This window comes from Plecotus auritus (assembly GCF_963455305.1).
Source record: "Plecotus auritus genome assembly, chromosome: 8".
Lineage (NCBI taxonomy): Eukaryota > Metazoa > Chordata > Mammalia > Chiroptera > Vespertilionidae > Plecotus > Plecotus auritus.
The window spans coordinates 66,437,595-66,452,223 of NC_137782.1; the positions used below are offsets into that span (position 1 = coordinate 66,437,595).

At 54.9% G+C, this 14,629-nt stretch overlaps 1 protein-coding gene across 4 annotated transcripts in view; it reads left to right on the plus strand.

Annotated features, from left to right (window-relative positions):
• The first annotated feature begins 1,873 nt into the window (after window positions 1-1,873).
• The window catches only part of SIRPA (signal regulatory protein alpha), a 43,262-nt gene continuing 30,506 nt past the window's right edge, over window positions 1,874-14,629 (plus strand). Inside the window, exons 1-2 of one of the 4 annotated variants that reach the window (XM_080683663.1) lie at window positions 1,874-2,076; window positions 3,018-3,105. In XM_080683663.1, coding sequence (XP_080539789.1) covers window positions 3,027-3,105 — 79 coding nt within the window. In that variant the 5' untranslated portion in view covers window positions 1,874-2,076; window positions 3,018-3,026. Of the gene's footprint in view, window positions 2,204-2,433; window positions 2,552-2,731; window positions 2,785-3,017; window positions 3,106-14,629 lie in introns of those variants that run through there. The other 3 variants (XM_080683662.1, XM_080683665.1, XM_080683664.1) reach the window with 3 other exon arrangements.

The window sequence follows — 14,629 nt, forward strand, 5'->3', positions numbered from 1 at the left end:
CCCAGATGGATTCTAATAATGGATTTTCCCAGGAGTCTCAGCTGGTCACCTTCATGGTCTCTGCCAGATGTGGCCTGAAGAGTTAGAGACTCCCTACCTCCCACTCAGATACAGGCACCCCAAAACAACCTCCTGACTGGTGCTCTGATTCCATGTTCCCCTCCCTGCAGCCCACTTTCCACTGGAAGCTAGGCTGGCCTGGCCTTTTAAACATATGGATCACACCATGGTGCTCTCCTGCTGAAACCCTCCAATGACTTCCTATCTGCAGAATAAATGCATGCTTCACCAAGGCCTGCAAGACCACTTACCTGGACCACTGTCCCCCATCCCTCGCTCATTCCCCTCCAGCCAAACTGGCCCCAGGGCCTTTATCTATGCTATTCCCTCTTCCTGAAACAGCAAATCCCCAAATCCTCACCCTGTTACCCCTTCTTGTGATTCAGCTCCCAGCTTCTCAGGGAGGCCTCACCCTTATCTAAATTAGCACACCCTTCTCACTCTCTGAGCTCAATCTTCTGTTGTTCATTAATTATTTCTACTTGTCTACTTATCTGTCTCTCCACCAGAATATAAATGCCTCGTGGACAGGAACACTGTGAGGGTTCCTGCTGTATCTCCCATACCCACAGAAAAAAAATTCCCCCGTACTTCAAATACTGCCCAGAACCCTGTGGGCTCCCAAGGACTGTTGTCAAACACTTCACTTATTTGTCAAATGCTATGGAGCACTTGGGACATGCTAGACACTCTTTAAAGTGTTGTACAAGTATTAATTCACCTAATCCTCTCACCAGCCTTTTTAGGGTGGCCTCATTTCAGATGAGGAAGGTGAAGCACCGACAGGATAAGGTATTGCCCCAAATCTACACAGTTCATAAGAGGTAGCTGGCAGGATTGGAACCAAGAAGCCTGGTTCCTGCTCTCAAGCTGTCCCCGGCCTGCCTCTCTCTTAGCACAAGACCAGGACCAGCATCTGACAGGGAGGCTGGGATGGGAGTGAGGATATCACTTTGCAAAGATCTTTAAATTTGTTTCTACCCCTGGCCTTGCTGTGTGGCCTTAGGCAAGTCCACTTCCTCTCTGGGCTCCCTTTTGTGGCTTCATTCATATTCTTTACTTAACAGCCTTGCCAAGCAAAATTGGATGTCGCTTTATTTCCAAGCCTCAAACCCTCCAATTAGCAGAGGGCCTTGGGCTCCTTTCCTTCCCACTGTCCTAGCCACCTTTGCCAGGTGACCAGCACTCCCACTCCCTGTCACTGACCTGGCGGCTACTGGGCACACAGCTCAGTCTAAGGAAAAGGGGAGAGAAAGGGGGAGGGGGGGACAGAAAGCCTGAAAGACAGAGACATATTGAGGCTCTGTCCTCTCCAACTCCTAGCCTCTTGCCTCTGTTCCCCTCCTTTGCCCTCATATTATTACTCATTACTTGTCATGTTCCTGGAGCCCAGGACTTCAAATCCCCCTTTCCCGCACCCCCTGAGTCGGCCACAGGGAGGCACCTGGCAGAGAGAGCCCACCTCCGCAGGGAGGTGAGGACCCTTCCCTCTAGTTTCCTGGCCACAGCCCTCCTCGCATTCTTTCTCTACCCTGCGCCTCTTTTCCAGGCAGCACTGAAATCCTTCCTACACACACGCTATTTTTGTACCATCACTCTCTCCTTCCTCTCCCTCTTCCCCCCACATTTACTTACTTCCTGCTTTTCCTTCACCTAGGCCCAGCTCGGACAGAATCGGGGCCCCTATGGCCCAAGCGTACCCCCAACGGGGCCTTCCTTTGGAGCAGGGGCAGGGCCACTTGGGAAGGGGCAAAGGCAGACACCCCAAGTCCCCACCACTCCCCCACTCCTTCGCTTCCTCCAGCCTCTCGGCAGAGGGAAGCGGGGACTGACCGCGGCCGGAGTCAGGAGGCGAGGGAGGCCGGCCGCAACTTCCCCAGTCCACCTTAAGAGGATGATGTGCCCAGCTCGCGGCGCCGACCTGAGAAAAACAAGTTTGCGCTAAGTGGAGTGGGGCCCGGACCCGGGCGGCCCCGGCGCTACCTCCTCTGCCTCCTAGCCCGCGCCGCGACGCAGGTCCGAGTCCGGCAGGCGGTGGGAGGGAGCGGGAGAGGGGGCGGATCGGGGCTGCTGACAGCCGCGCGGGCTTCTGAACTGGCACATTGTTGTAGGCGGAGGCTGGTCTGGTCCCGAACTGAGCGGGGTGCGCCGGCGGCGGGGGCTGGCGGGCCACCTCCCGGGGCTGCCGCGGTGGGCTCGGGCGGGGTGGGTGCCGGGCCGCGGTGCAGGCGAGGGGCGACCCCGGCCTCCTGGCCGCGCGTTAGACCCCAGCCCTCGCTCCCTTCCCTGGCGAGCTGCTGGCGGGCGCTCGCCGAGAGGGTGCCGGGCGGCAGGAGCCCCGCAGCCCCCGCGCGGGCTGGAGGGAGGAGGGAGGAAGGAGAAGGGGGCGGGCGGGCAGGAGGGGGCCCGGCTCAGCTGGCGGGGGCCGCGGCCCGGACTGCGGCCGGAGCGAGACCAGACGCGGGCGCCGAGCGGAGTGCGGGCGGGGCAGGTGGGCAGCGGCGGGGGCGGCTGGCGGAGCTGCCCTAGACCCCGACTCGCGGTCCTCCTCTCCAGCGCGTCTGGCTCTGCGCGCCGCCTCGCGCACTCCTCTCTCTCGGCCCCCTCCTTTCGCTCCCCCCACCCCTCGCCTGCCTGTGTCTCTGGCTCTCTGCCTGGCTACCCTGGTCTGCTTCCCTCTCCCGCCGCCTCTCTCCGGCCGCCCCGCTTTCTTGCGCGCTCGGGGTCTGTCAGTCTCCCGATCTCTCCGGGGAGTGGGGGGGGGGGGGTGCTCCTAAAATCGTGGCGGTGACGGCGGCTCCTGAGCTGCTCCAGGCGCCCATTCCGGGGAGGGGGGAGCCCGGCCGGGAGGGGAGGGGAGGGGAGGGGGGAAGAGGGGGGGGCTTAGTCATTTCCCCGCTCCAGCCCGCGCTTGCCCGAGCGCGCACTCACGGCCGCTCTCCCTCCTCGCTCCGCAGCCGCGGCCCATGGAGCCCGCCGGCCCGGCCCCCGGCCGCCTCGGGCCGCTGCTCTGCCTGCTGATCGCTGTGTCTTGTACCTGGGCAGGTAAGCACCCCAACCCCTCGCCCCCGCTGTTGGCCCCCAAACTGCGGGCTCCGGCCTCTCAGGCCGCCACTGGGGGCCACTGGGCCACTCAGCAGTAATATGGGTAGAGATGCCTGTAACCAGAGCTACAGATTCGAAAACTGAGGCCAAGAGAGGGCCAACGAGTTGCCCAAGGTCACACAGCCAAGGATGGAACCCGATTCTGACTGTGTGCCACTGTGCTGGGCACCGGAACAAACCCCATGAGTTGCTCCCTGCCCGATCTGGAGGGGGAGGCAGGCTGCCGGCAGCTTTCCGAACCAGACACCCCGGCTTCTCTAAAGCTCTCTGTCTGGTCCGATGCTTTCCACAGGTTTGATTTCAGGGTCTGGAGAAGGGGGTGTGGGGGGCAGAGGTCCTCCAGGCACTGCCTAGAATGGAACAGAAACAGGCGTTGCAATTAGGGAAGAGTGAGCCTGCCTGCTGGTGCGCAGAGTAAAACAGTGTTAGTGTGTGTATGGGGGAGAGAAGAAGGGAGGCCGTTGTAACCCTGGGGTGAGCTGCTGCGATCAGATCAACAGACCCTGATATGAAAACACGGTGCATGTCCCTGTGGTGCCAGAGCCTCTCTCTGGATGGCAGTTCTCCTTGCTGGCTCCCCCGCCCCCCCCCCCCCCAACCTCCTGCCTTCCCCAGGCTGCCAGGCAGCTCCCTGCAGTTCAGGGGCTCTGTGGGGCTATTACCTGTGGCTCTGAGCAGGTCTTTTTGTTGGCCTACATCAAACACCTGGCTGCCTCCAGCCTGCAGGCTCTGAAGGCTGGCATGTGTTCGCCAAGGGGTGAGGTCACCATTCAGGAGTCCTGCTTCTTAAAGGGGTTTTGCAAAACCATGGGTCTTCTGGGAGGGTATGGGGGACAGAAATGGCATTTAAAAGTAGTGGTGGGGGAGAAGAAATGAGCATCTTAATTTTTGGCTTCTTGAAGCTGTGTTGTCGGCAGAGGGGTCTCTGCACCTCCCTCCCTTGAGGAAAGAGGCAAAGATGAGCTCAATATCCACCTCCCCCTTTTGCATTTGCCTAGAGACGGGTAACCATCTGAAAGCAGTGAGAAACAGAGAACTAGCAAAGAGTGGGTGGAGGGAGAAGTGGGGGTAAACAGCCTCTCTCTCTGCCCTGCAGTTTCTCCTGAACCTGGGGATCCACATAGGACTCCCTGCCCCCCGCCCCCGCCCCATTCCCTAGTCTTTCTGTTACAGTTGGGTCCTTGCTGGGCGGAAGGAAGCACTGGTATATTTCTATCTCTCTGGTGAGTGGCATCTCTGATCTGCTCCTTCCTGCCTGAGCCGGCCATGTATACCCTGCAAAGTCCCAGCCCCTGCCCTGCCATCCTTCCTGGCTTGGAAATGCATGAGCATCTCTCACAAGTGCTTAATTTTCCTAAAACAGGGAATTGGGCACAAGTTAATTTCTAAATGTTTATTCCAGACCCTCCTCCAGTCAGGACCCTGTGGCTTAGTTTCTGGCAAAAAGGGTGGCAACGTTGGTTAACAAGTGTTCAGATGGACAGCCTACCTTTCCCAGGGCCCTGGCTGGGAACACCACCACCCTTCCTGTGAGAGAATCTCTCCCTTTTGTCTATAAAAACAATCTATAAAAAGGTAAAGATTAGGCCATAAAACTTTCGTTCCAATCCATTCAGCATCAATAGCCTGAAAAAGTGGGAGCAGCAGAGGGGCCAAGATTAACTTTGAAATAAATAAATCTTGGGAGGTGAGAATACATTTCTTGGCTGAGGGCTGGGGAAGGGGTAGGGTGTCACCATCATAACTGAAGCCTCCCAGCATCCTTCACTCTATGTTCTACAGGGTCCTGGTCACACTCTGGCCCTGGCCTGGCATTCATCTGGTTTGGCTGAGGGATGGGGCTTCAGGCCCCACCCTCAGTGGATCTAAGCATCGTATACGACAAAGCAGAACAGAGGCAGAGCAGAAGGGCAGGAAGGTAGAAGGAGGCCGTCGTGCAATTTTCTAAGAAAATGGATTTGTTTGAGTGAGAAACTCAAATGTCAGGCTTCGGAAGGCGGCTCTGGATTGAATGACTACTAGTGTCTCAGGCAGAACTGTCAGCCTGGGAGGTGTCACATGACTGCCGTGGCTTCACATGGTCACTGTTTGGAGGGGGCTGGTCACGGGGATTATCTTGTTTGGGGGAGGCAGGGGAACAAGTTTCTCAAGATTGCTTTCACCACAACTGCTGCCAAAGGGAAATTCTAAAAAGATGCCAGTGAAGTCACCAACCTGTGTTCTGGGAGCCAATGGGAGGCGTGTTTCGTAAAACAACGTCCCGAGGGAGATTCTGAGGCCGGGAGAAGGGCAGGGGACAGGGGCTTGGGGACATCTGGGCAGCTTGATTTTCTAGGAGCAGCAACAGCACACGACACTGAACCTGCTGGCTCCTGTCTGGGCCCCACCCCCCCCCCCCCCCCCCCCCCGAGGTCTTGGGACATCACCTACAGGGCTGACTTCAAAATGAGCTCCCATTCATTCCTCGCTCTGGCCTGGAAGAAGGCAAGGCCAAGTAGGGGCTCGGGTCTGGGGGGCATCTGGGCCCTCTGGTGAGGCTCTGACTTTTGGTAGAGGGTGGCATGCTGATGGCTCCTCTGTACTTTCCTAAATGGTGAAACTAATCTCACTTCCTCTTTCGCAAGAAGACAAGGGCGGGGGGCTTTAGCCCTGATGGGCTCAGGCTATTGGAAGGTTAAAGTCGAGTGTTCTTTGGGTAACTTCAGCCCATTAATTATTTATTCCTTTACCAATCCCGCGAGACTCAGGGTGTGATTCATTCCTTGACTTGTAGTCACTCGGCACGCATGAACTCCTAATGTGAACCATGTGTTGAGAGAATCGAGGAGACCCAAATGTTCTTTGAATGTTAACTGTATTCCAGGCTGTGTGCTGACTGCCTAATCTGCATAATTTCATCAGTCAGCAAACAAAGACTGAGCTGGCTGTTATTCCCATTTTGCAGATAAGGACAATAGAGTCCCAAACTGGAAAAGTAACTTGTCCAAGGTAGGGAGCCTGGATTTTGAATCCCAGCTTCCTGGCTGTACTCTCTGAAGGAAGAAGTTTCCTGATTTAATTAGGATGACTTAGTGCAAGCTGGAGGGAGCAAGAGGAGTCCCCTCCCGGCTCCGATGGAAGTTGGTGGAAAGGTTCCTTCTGGGGCAGAAGTGTTTAACTGAGTCACAGTTGTTTCTCTGAAAATACACTGAGGATGGAAACCCTGGCAGCCCCTTGGCCCTCACAAATGACAAGTCACAAGTGACTCCCGTCAGAGCCCCCCATCTGGGCTGCCGAGCTCTGGAGCCCCCAGAGCTGGAATATTCCTCTGTGCATGTATCTTCCTGGTGCCCTTTGCAGCAGATGGAGAGGGGGTGTGTGAGAGGAAGGCAGTCTAAAAGTGTTGTGCGGATCCCACACTCACTCGCTTGCTGCTTCCAATGGCTCCGTGTGACAGGTTATTTTTTTATTTGTAGTCTTGGTTCCCCCCGCACCCCCTTCTTTTTAAGTGAGCTCAGATTTCTGGCCTGTCAACACGACTCAGATCATGTCACTCCCCTGCTCAAAACTGTTGAGTGGGTCCAAATTTTCTTTTAAACACACACACACACACACACACACACACACACACACACACACACATTGCACCAGGGCCTCCCTTCCATGACAGGCCTTCTTTCTCAACCACATGTTTGCCAAAGAGCTGACCTATTGACATGCTACAAGGTAACCAGGCTTCCTCTCTGTGGACCCAAGCTTTCCTGGCTTCTCAAGCACCTTAGCACCCAAAAGACCCTGAGAAGTCCCACGCTTGTCAGATCCCCATTCATAGGAACAAGAGGCGTTCGGTTTGGATAACACTCATTAACTTGGCCTAACCCAGTTTGGTAAATGGTTTTGTACAAATCCATGCCCTTAGCTCAACTCTCTCAAATAAGTTCCTTTGCTTATACTGTTCCTGCCATCAGCAGTGCCCTTCCCTGTACCTCCTTACCTCCCTGTGTCCAAATCCTACTCCTCCTTCACAGTTCAGTTTGTGCTGCCTCGTGCTCTCAGGGATCGCTTCCTCCTCTGAACCCGCCCCCAGGATTTTACCAACCCCTGTCTGAGGCTACGCGTCGCCTTCTGCTTGTTCTATCATCTTGTGCGTGCATGTTTAACTCTGGCACCCGCTGGTCCTGCGGGCGCGGTGATCAGCTGGCCTCTCCATGTGGACACAGCTAGCCCAGTGCTGAGTCACAGGCTCAGTCAGATCCAGACCCCTGGGTGTGAATCCAGCAAAAACATCTGCATGGACAACTTACTGAACTCTGCGTCTTGGTTTCCTCATCTGTAAAACAGAATGAATCAACAACTGTTTCCAGGATTAAGTCAATTACTGCGTGTGAAACGCTTGAAACCATGCCTGGCACGTAGTTAAGTGCTCAGCCAGTGTCGTAATCATCAGTTTTGTTCTGCTTGGATTTCCTCACCCATGAAAGCAAGCCGTGCTCTTGTAAAGCACCTAGCACAGCTCCTAGCACAGAGTGGCTACTCACAGAACAGAGCTGATAAGGGGGTGAATGTCTTCAGCCGGAGGCTTTCCCCAGTAGCTTTTATGCCGGCAGGGGATGGATAAGTTGAGCAGAAACCCAAGCTGTGTGATTTAATTGTCTGGTAGTGGGACTGAGTGCTGTGGGCATAGCTTGCCTCTAGGTGTCTCTGTCCCTATCCACAGGTCTGGAATTGCGGGCTCCCAGACATGGAAAACCAGAGGGGGGCCTGAGAGAGCTGTCAGTCCTCTCATCCAGCACCTGATGGCAGTGGGAGAGAGGAAGGGACTGGCGGGCTCACCCAGCAGATCCGTGGCAAGGCGTGGGTGGGACGCCAAGCCCAGCCCCCTGTGGTTCAGGCCGAAGCTTTTTAAAACTGGGGTGTGCTGGAAGTTTCTATCGTTAAAGCTAGAAATCTGACAGGATCCCAAATGCCATGGGAAAATACTAAAGTAAAAACAATGGGAGTCATCTTTTCTGGCCACTTACTGGGCTCAATACTTAATGTGTACGATCCCAGTGGCACTCACAGCACCCTGGGTAGTATGTGTAGTGACCATCCGATTTGAACAATGAGGAAACAAGGCTCAGAGAGGTGGAGCAACTTGCACAAGGCCACACAGTAAGTGGCCAAGTGGAGATGAGGACCCAGATCAGCCCATGCGGTTAACTGGACAGCACTTAACCCTATTTGACAGGTAGGGGAACTGAGGCCCGGGGGTGCCAGCATCTTGCTTTCCTGGTACTCCTTTCATATTTCTGTCAATCAGTGTATCCTCCCCGGAGGCGGCAGCTGTTCCCAAGATGTGTTTCCGTCCCATACTGGAGAAGGAAGCATCTATTTTCACAGCTGAAACTGCTTTCCTGTTAGCTTGGCCGTTCCTGGGCAGGTCTTTGTGGGAGCCCTCTGCAAGATGAGTTTTCCCTGCCAGGTGTCCTGCCAGGCCTTCAGTCCACAGAGATGCAAAACAGCTAAGGTGGAAGTCGGAAATGGTAGAAAATTGGATCTTTGTGTCTGTAAGATTTCCTGGCACATCCATCTGGGGGCGCAGGGTGTTAGATGGCTGCAGATTAGTGCCAGGAGCTGAAAGCGATCAGGTGGCCGATCAGGATTGGGAGGGAGGTTGGAAGCGGGGCGTGAGCAGTGAGCTTCCAGCCAGTTGGAGAGGGTGGGTGCCGATGCCAGGGCCGCTCTGTGGCCCCATTATTCAAGGGCACGTGTCCTCCAGAAATGGAAGCTCATGGTAGCATGGGCTGAGCCTTGAATCTGTGTTTTCCTCTTTTTATTTTGGAAAATTTCAAATATGCACAAAATGGGAAGGAATGGGGTAGGGAACCCCAGCTTCCGCACTGATCTGCCATTTTTATTTCACCTGGCAGGGTGTGGGGGTTGGGGGGAATATTGTAACAAAAATGCTAGAGATTGGGGATCATTTCATCCATCAGTACTTTGCTGTGCACCATTGTCTAGTTCTCAAAATGAGCCCAAAAGCATGGAGTCCTTCCCATTTTACAGAGAAGGACCCTGAGGCTCTCCAAAGCCAAGTTGGGCTCTTGCCAAAGCCTCATAGCCAGTGAGAGTTAAAGCCGGCTCCACGTTTAATCTTCACCACTTTGTTGTCCTTATGGTTGTTTTAATTATAAATATTCATTCAACAGGTTTTTCTGAGCATCTGCTATGTTCCAGGGGTGGCTCTAGGTGCTGGGGATACAACTGCGGACCATGCAAACAAAACACTGCTCTCATGGAGCTGAGATTCTAACGAGGAAATAAAAGCAGACTCCGGTAAACATCCCATGAGGTGGAGACAAGTGCCATGAATCAACTAAAGCAGGACAAAGGAATGGAAGGTTGAGTGGGGACAGAGGCAGGGCCTCTCTGAGGAGCAGGGGCCTGAATTAAATGGAGCAGCCATGGGAATGGCAGGAGAAGAGCACTCCACACTGAAGGAATAGCACGTGCAAAGGTCCTGAGGCTGGAATGAGCTTGCTATGTTCCAGGAATAGAAAGGCTAGTGAAGCTGGAGAAAAGGGAGATGGGGTGGGAGAGTTGGGAGAATTCAGGGCCAAAGTAGAATCTGGTTCATTGAATACCTGGCATTGAACATGTCAGGCCATGTGATAGGATAGTTACTCTGTAGATTATCTCATTTAATCCTCACCACAGTTCTGTGAGATGGGAACTATTATTATACCCATTGGACAGATAAACTGAGACTCAGAGAGGTGAAGTGACTTGCCTAAAGTCACACAGCTTATACATGCAGTGCTAGGATTTGAGCCCAGCCCCCTAAATACTGCAGCGTCCTCATCATTGCTTTCCTACTTCCACTCTGGCCCCTTCAGTCTCTTTACCCATAGGAAGGAGCTGAGTGCATCAAATCCTCTTTGTTCCTGCTCCAAACTTTTCGGTAGTTCTCACTGCCTTTAGAATAAAATCAAACCCCTTACTTCTGAGGCATGGCCTTTTCTGGATCACATCTCTCTCTCCAGCCTCATCTCGTGTCAGACTCCCCTTCCTCCTTGGGGTGCAGCCACAGCGGCCTTCTTTCTGGCCTTCATATGCACCAACTTCTTTACTACCCCAGGGCCTTGCACTAGCTGTTCTCGCCCCTGGAACACCTCCCCTGGCCTTTGCTTCCTTTGTGTTCCAGTGGCAGTCTCCTCTCAGAGATGCCATCCCAGTATAAAAGAGGTCCCCACCTTATCGTGGCTCCAAAGTTGTCTGTTTCCTGGAACCCCTAACTATTTCTATATTTGTTTCATTATTTCAGCCCTGTCTCCCCCAATAGGATATAAGCTGCATGAGAGTAGGGACTATGTCTGTCTTATTCACTGTGAGGTCTCCTGGAACCTTAGCACAGGGCTTGGCAACAGTAGGTGGGTTAATACACATTGGTTGAATGAAGGGAATAGGTGGGTACTAAGATCCCCATTTTAAGGAAGATGCTCAGAGCCACAAGGTCACCAGGCAGTTATTCTGGCCCAAAGGCCGAGCTGTGCCCTAACTACGACATAGTCCCTCTGTGGCCAGGGCCAGGAGCACACCACAATCCCTGCCCATCGTGCTGACATAAGGATCCCTGAAGTATCAGGAAGCACAAAAATATCACTGTCAGCTGGGGTGGGCAGTGTTGGCCAAGCAACCCCAGAATTTGTACTTAAGATTTTGGCTACACAAAACCACTTGCCCCAGTGTAGACACCACGATGGAATGAGCGGGCAAAACATGAAACGTGGCATAGTGTGCTGCACTCTCAGCCAGGGTTTGGTTTGGCGGGCCACGCGGGGTCCGGTTCCCCCAAAGGGTCCTTCATTGTATGAGGCCATCTGGTGCTGTGATGAAGATGCAGCTGGAGTCAGATCGTGACCTTGGCCAAATGGCTGTCCCTACCTGAGCCTCAGTCTTGTCCTCTGTGAAATGGGAGTAGTGATAGCCCTGTTTCGCTGGGCCCCCATGGAGCTTTGGTGAGGCCTGTCATGCTCCTGGCAATGTCGGTGTTGGGTGCTTGTTAGCCATTATTACTATTACTGTTACTGTTGTGTGATCATCATTTCATGGTTTGGGACTGAAAGAGCAGGTGGAGTCCTCATTCTGTCACTTACCAGCCAGGAGAACTGAGACTTACTATGCTGCCCCTCTGGGCCTCAATTTCTCCTTCTGTGAAGCAGAGGCTCAGCGTGGCTGCTCCTGCAGGTCCCTTCCAGCTCTGATGCTCCAGCTCCGATGCCCATCTGTCCTTCGTCTTGATGACACCCCAAAGCCCTTCTCTAACAGGGCAGGCGGTGAAATGGCACACGCTTTGGGCCACACACCTGAATATGGACCCAGTATGTGCTGCTTCCTGGCTCTGTGCTCGGGAGCAAGTGTCTTGCCCGCTCTGAGCCTCAGTTTCTCCCTCTGTGAAATGGAAACACTACCACGATTTCCTCTTGCATAGGGACTGGTGAGGGTTAAGGGAATTAAGAGCCATGGAAAGTGCTTTTGTGAGCTGCAAAAGGCGCTATAAAAGGCATCAGTGAATAGTGTCAGCTTGGGGAAAAATCTCGTCCGTCCGGAGACTGTCTGCTGCAGGCAGCAGTGTGCTGAAACCTTGGCAAATGCCGTTTAATAGATGCGTGTCACTTTTAAGGGGCCTTTATCTCGGCTGGGAAATGTGTGTGCGTCCTTGGCAGCCTGAGATTCCAAGAGCCTGAGCTGGAGGGGACCCTGTCGCCAGGAGAAGCGCTTGTACTCGAGCTTCCATTGCAGATGGGTGTGTTTGAGCGCCGTTTCTGCCCCTCCCCTGCTTCTCAGGGTCTCAGCTTCCTCTCCTGTAGGAAGGGGATGCTGACAGCAGCACTCGCCTCGCTAGGCTGTCGGCTGTCGTGACAGTTAAGTGAGGGCTGCCCAGTCTGGCCTCATCCACACGTTGTGCCCACGAGAGCACGGAAAGCATGGCCAGCAGCACCGGGCCATCTAGAGGAGCAGTTGGGCCTGGAGGTTGGAAGGACGCCATCTGGGTTCTCAGCTTCTCCAGGCCTGTTTCTCCCCTGCATGAGGGAAGCAGGAAGGTCCTTAGGTTGTCGAGGCACTGGGTGTGGTGAATGGTGGGGGTGTGTGTTCCTGCATGCTGCCCCGCCTCCCCTGGCTCCCCTCGGCCTGGTAAATACAAAGGGCATGTACCGCGCACACACACTGGTAGTCGTTCCTTCCTGCTTTGCAAACAGGGCCATGCTGCAAGCAGGTCTCGTCTAAACCCAGCAAACACTCACCGGGCCTCTGGCCTTCCCTGCCTCCCCCCCAACCCCCCCCCCCCCCGCCCCCCGGCCGGCCGCCTGGCCAGCAGCCTGCTCTCAGGTCCCGCTCTGAGTGGTCTTGTGCACACGCTGGGGCAGAGCTGGTGTTGCCTCAGAGTGAATCCTTAACTTCTCACACTGCAGGCTGTGACCGTGCGTCATCCCCTTCAGCCCGAAATATCCAGGTGTGGGAACGGCTGCCCCGCACCGAGCACTTCCTCTGCGCCAGGCTGAGAGCTCTGTCCTTTCATCCTAAAGCAACCCTGGTGCTACTACGATGATGGTCATTACCCCCATTCTACAGACGAGGAACCAGAGGGGTTAAGACCTGTCCTAGGCCTTTTAAATGCCAGAGTTGGAATCCAAACCAAAACGTGCATTCACCCAATGCCGGGCCTGGTGTAAACCTGGAGGGTGCTGCCGGGGACAGAGCCGAATCCTAACTCTCTCAGAAGGCTTATAAGTACGTCTAGGGTAGGGAGATGGACCCTAACATAGTATGTTGGCTGGTGGGTGATATGAGACAAATAAAGCAGAGCAAGGGGCATTAAGGGGCAATATTTTGTACAGGGCGGCCAGGGAAGGCCTCTCGGGTAGACCTGAAGGAGTTGAGGGAGCCAGCTTGTAGCTATGTAGGGGGTGAGAGTGCCAGGCAGAGGCCGTGGCAAGTGCAAAGGCCCTGGAGTGAGTAGAGAATCTTGCGTGACTGGGAGCAAGGCTGTAGGGTCCCGGTGCCACCAGAGGACCTTGGGTCTCACTCCGAGTGCAGTGGGGCCTGCAGGGGCGTTCTGAGCAAAGGAAGGCTGTTCCCTGGCTCAGGTTTCGGAGAAGGATGCGTTGGAGAGAAGTGAAGTAGAGGCGGGGAGGCCAGTTCAGAAACTGAAACAAAGACCCAGGTGCGGGATGGGGTGCAGGAGAGGTGTAAGGAGAGATGAGGCTGACCAAGCCTTGGAAGTTGAGCTGGCAGGATCTGCTAATAGAGGGACATGCTGGGCAAAGGGGAGCTGAGACGTGTCCAGTGCTCGGTCCTGCTCTTCTGATCACTGACCATCGAGCCTTAGAGGTAGAGATGGTGGTGCTCCCTTGCTCACAGGTGGGAAAGTGGGGGCTTAGAGAAAAGTGACATTGCAAGCCACCCCCCCCCCCCCAGAAATGAGACACTGGTCTCTGTTGTCACTTTAAGAGTTTACCTGCTACACGGAGAGCCTACCAGGGCCTACTCTTTTCCTGCAAGGACTTGGCACAGTGCCAGTTCCCTGAGTTGCCTGGAGCGGGGGTGGAGGAGGGAGTACCCTGAGCCTGCTGAGCCTGCCCCCACCTTATTTGCAAGGCCATGTGTGTCCCCACTTTTGCTGGCTCTAATGCAGATGGTAGCTTCCCCAATACCTGGGGTATCTTTGCACAGTGGGTTTATACATTTGTAGCAGTAGACGGCTCCCGGTGGCGGCCCGTTGTGCAGATGGCAACTGAAGCCATCCTGTAGGGTGCCAGGTTAGCCCAGCCTCGGGCTGGCCCTATCCCAGCTTGCTCACAGCCAACAAGCATGTCGCAAGGACTCTGCAGGTCCCTGGATTGTCCAGAGCCCTTTTCTCCCCTCTGTACCCTCGCTCATGTGGTTCTGCCCTCCTGGAATGCCTTCCCTTCTCCCTAGCCTCTGTCAGCCTTCAAGACCTAGCTCAGGGGCCACCACCTCCAGGAAGCCATCCCAGATAACACCCCTCTTCCAAGACCCCCACCCCCACGCCCCTTCTTGCTCACTGATCATCCTGCTACATGGTATTGCCCATGTCTAGGGCGCTACCCCACAAGGGCAGGGAACTGTCTTACCCAGCTATGTCCTGTGGCATCTAGGACAGGGACTGGCAGCAGAGTGAGCTTTGAGAGGGCATGAATGAGTCAGTCTGAGTCCAGAGAAAAATCAATGACTAGCCACAGCTGCCGGAGCCTGGTCAACTGCCTCGGATCCTGAGCTCCCTTGGGAACTGCAGTGTCCACAGCCATCAACCCCCACAGCCTCCCTTTCCCCCGCCATGAGTCAGCCCAGAGACCTTGCCCCCGCCCAGTGCCGTGAGCTCAGCAGGGCAGCTCCAGGTGGCCTCTTCACTGCCGGGCCCGTGGCCACACGTAGTAAGCCGGTGTCAGTAGAGGTGTGAGCCTCCTCTCAGGGGCAGGAC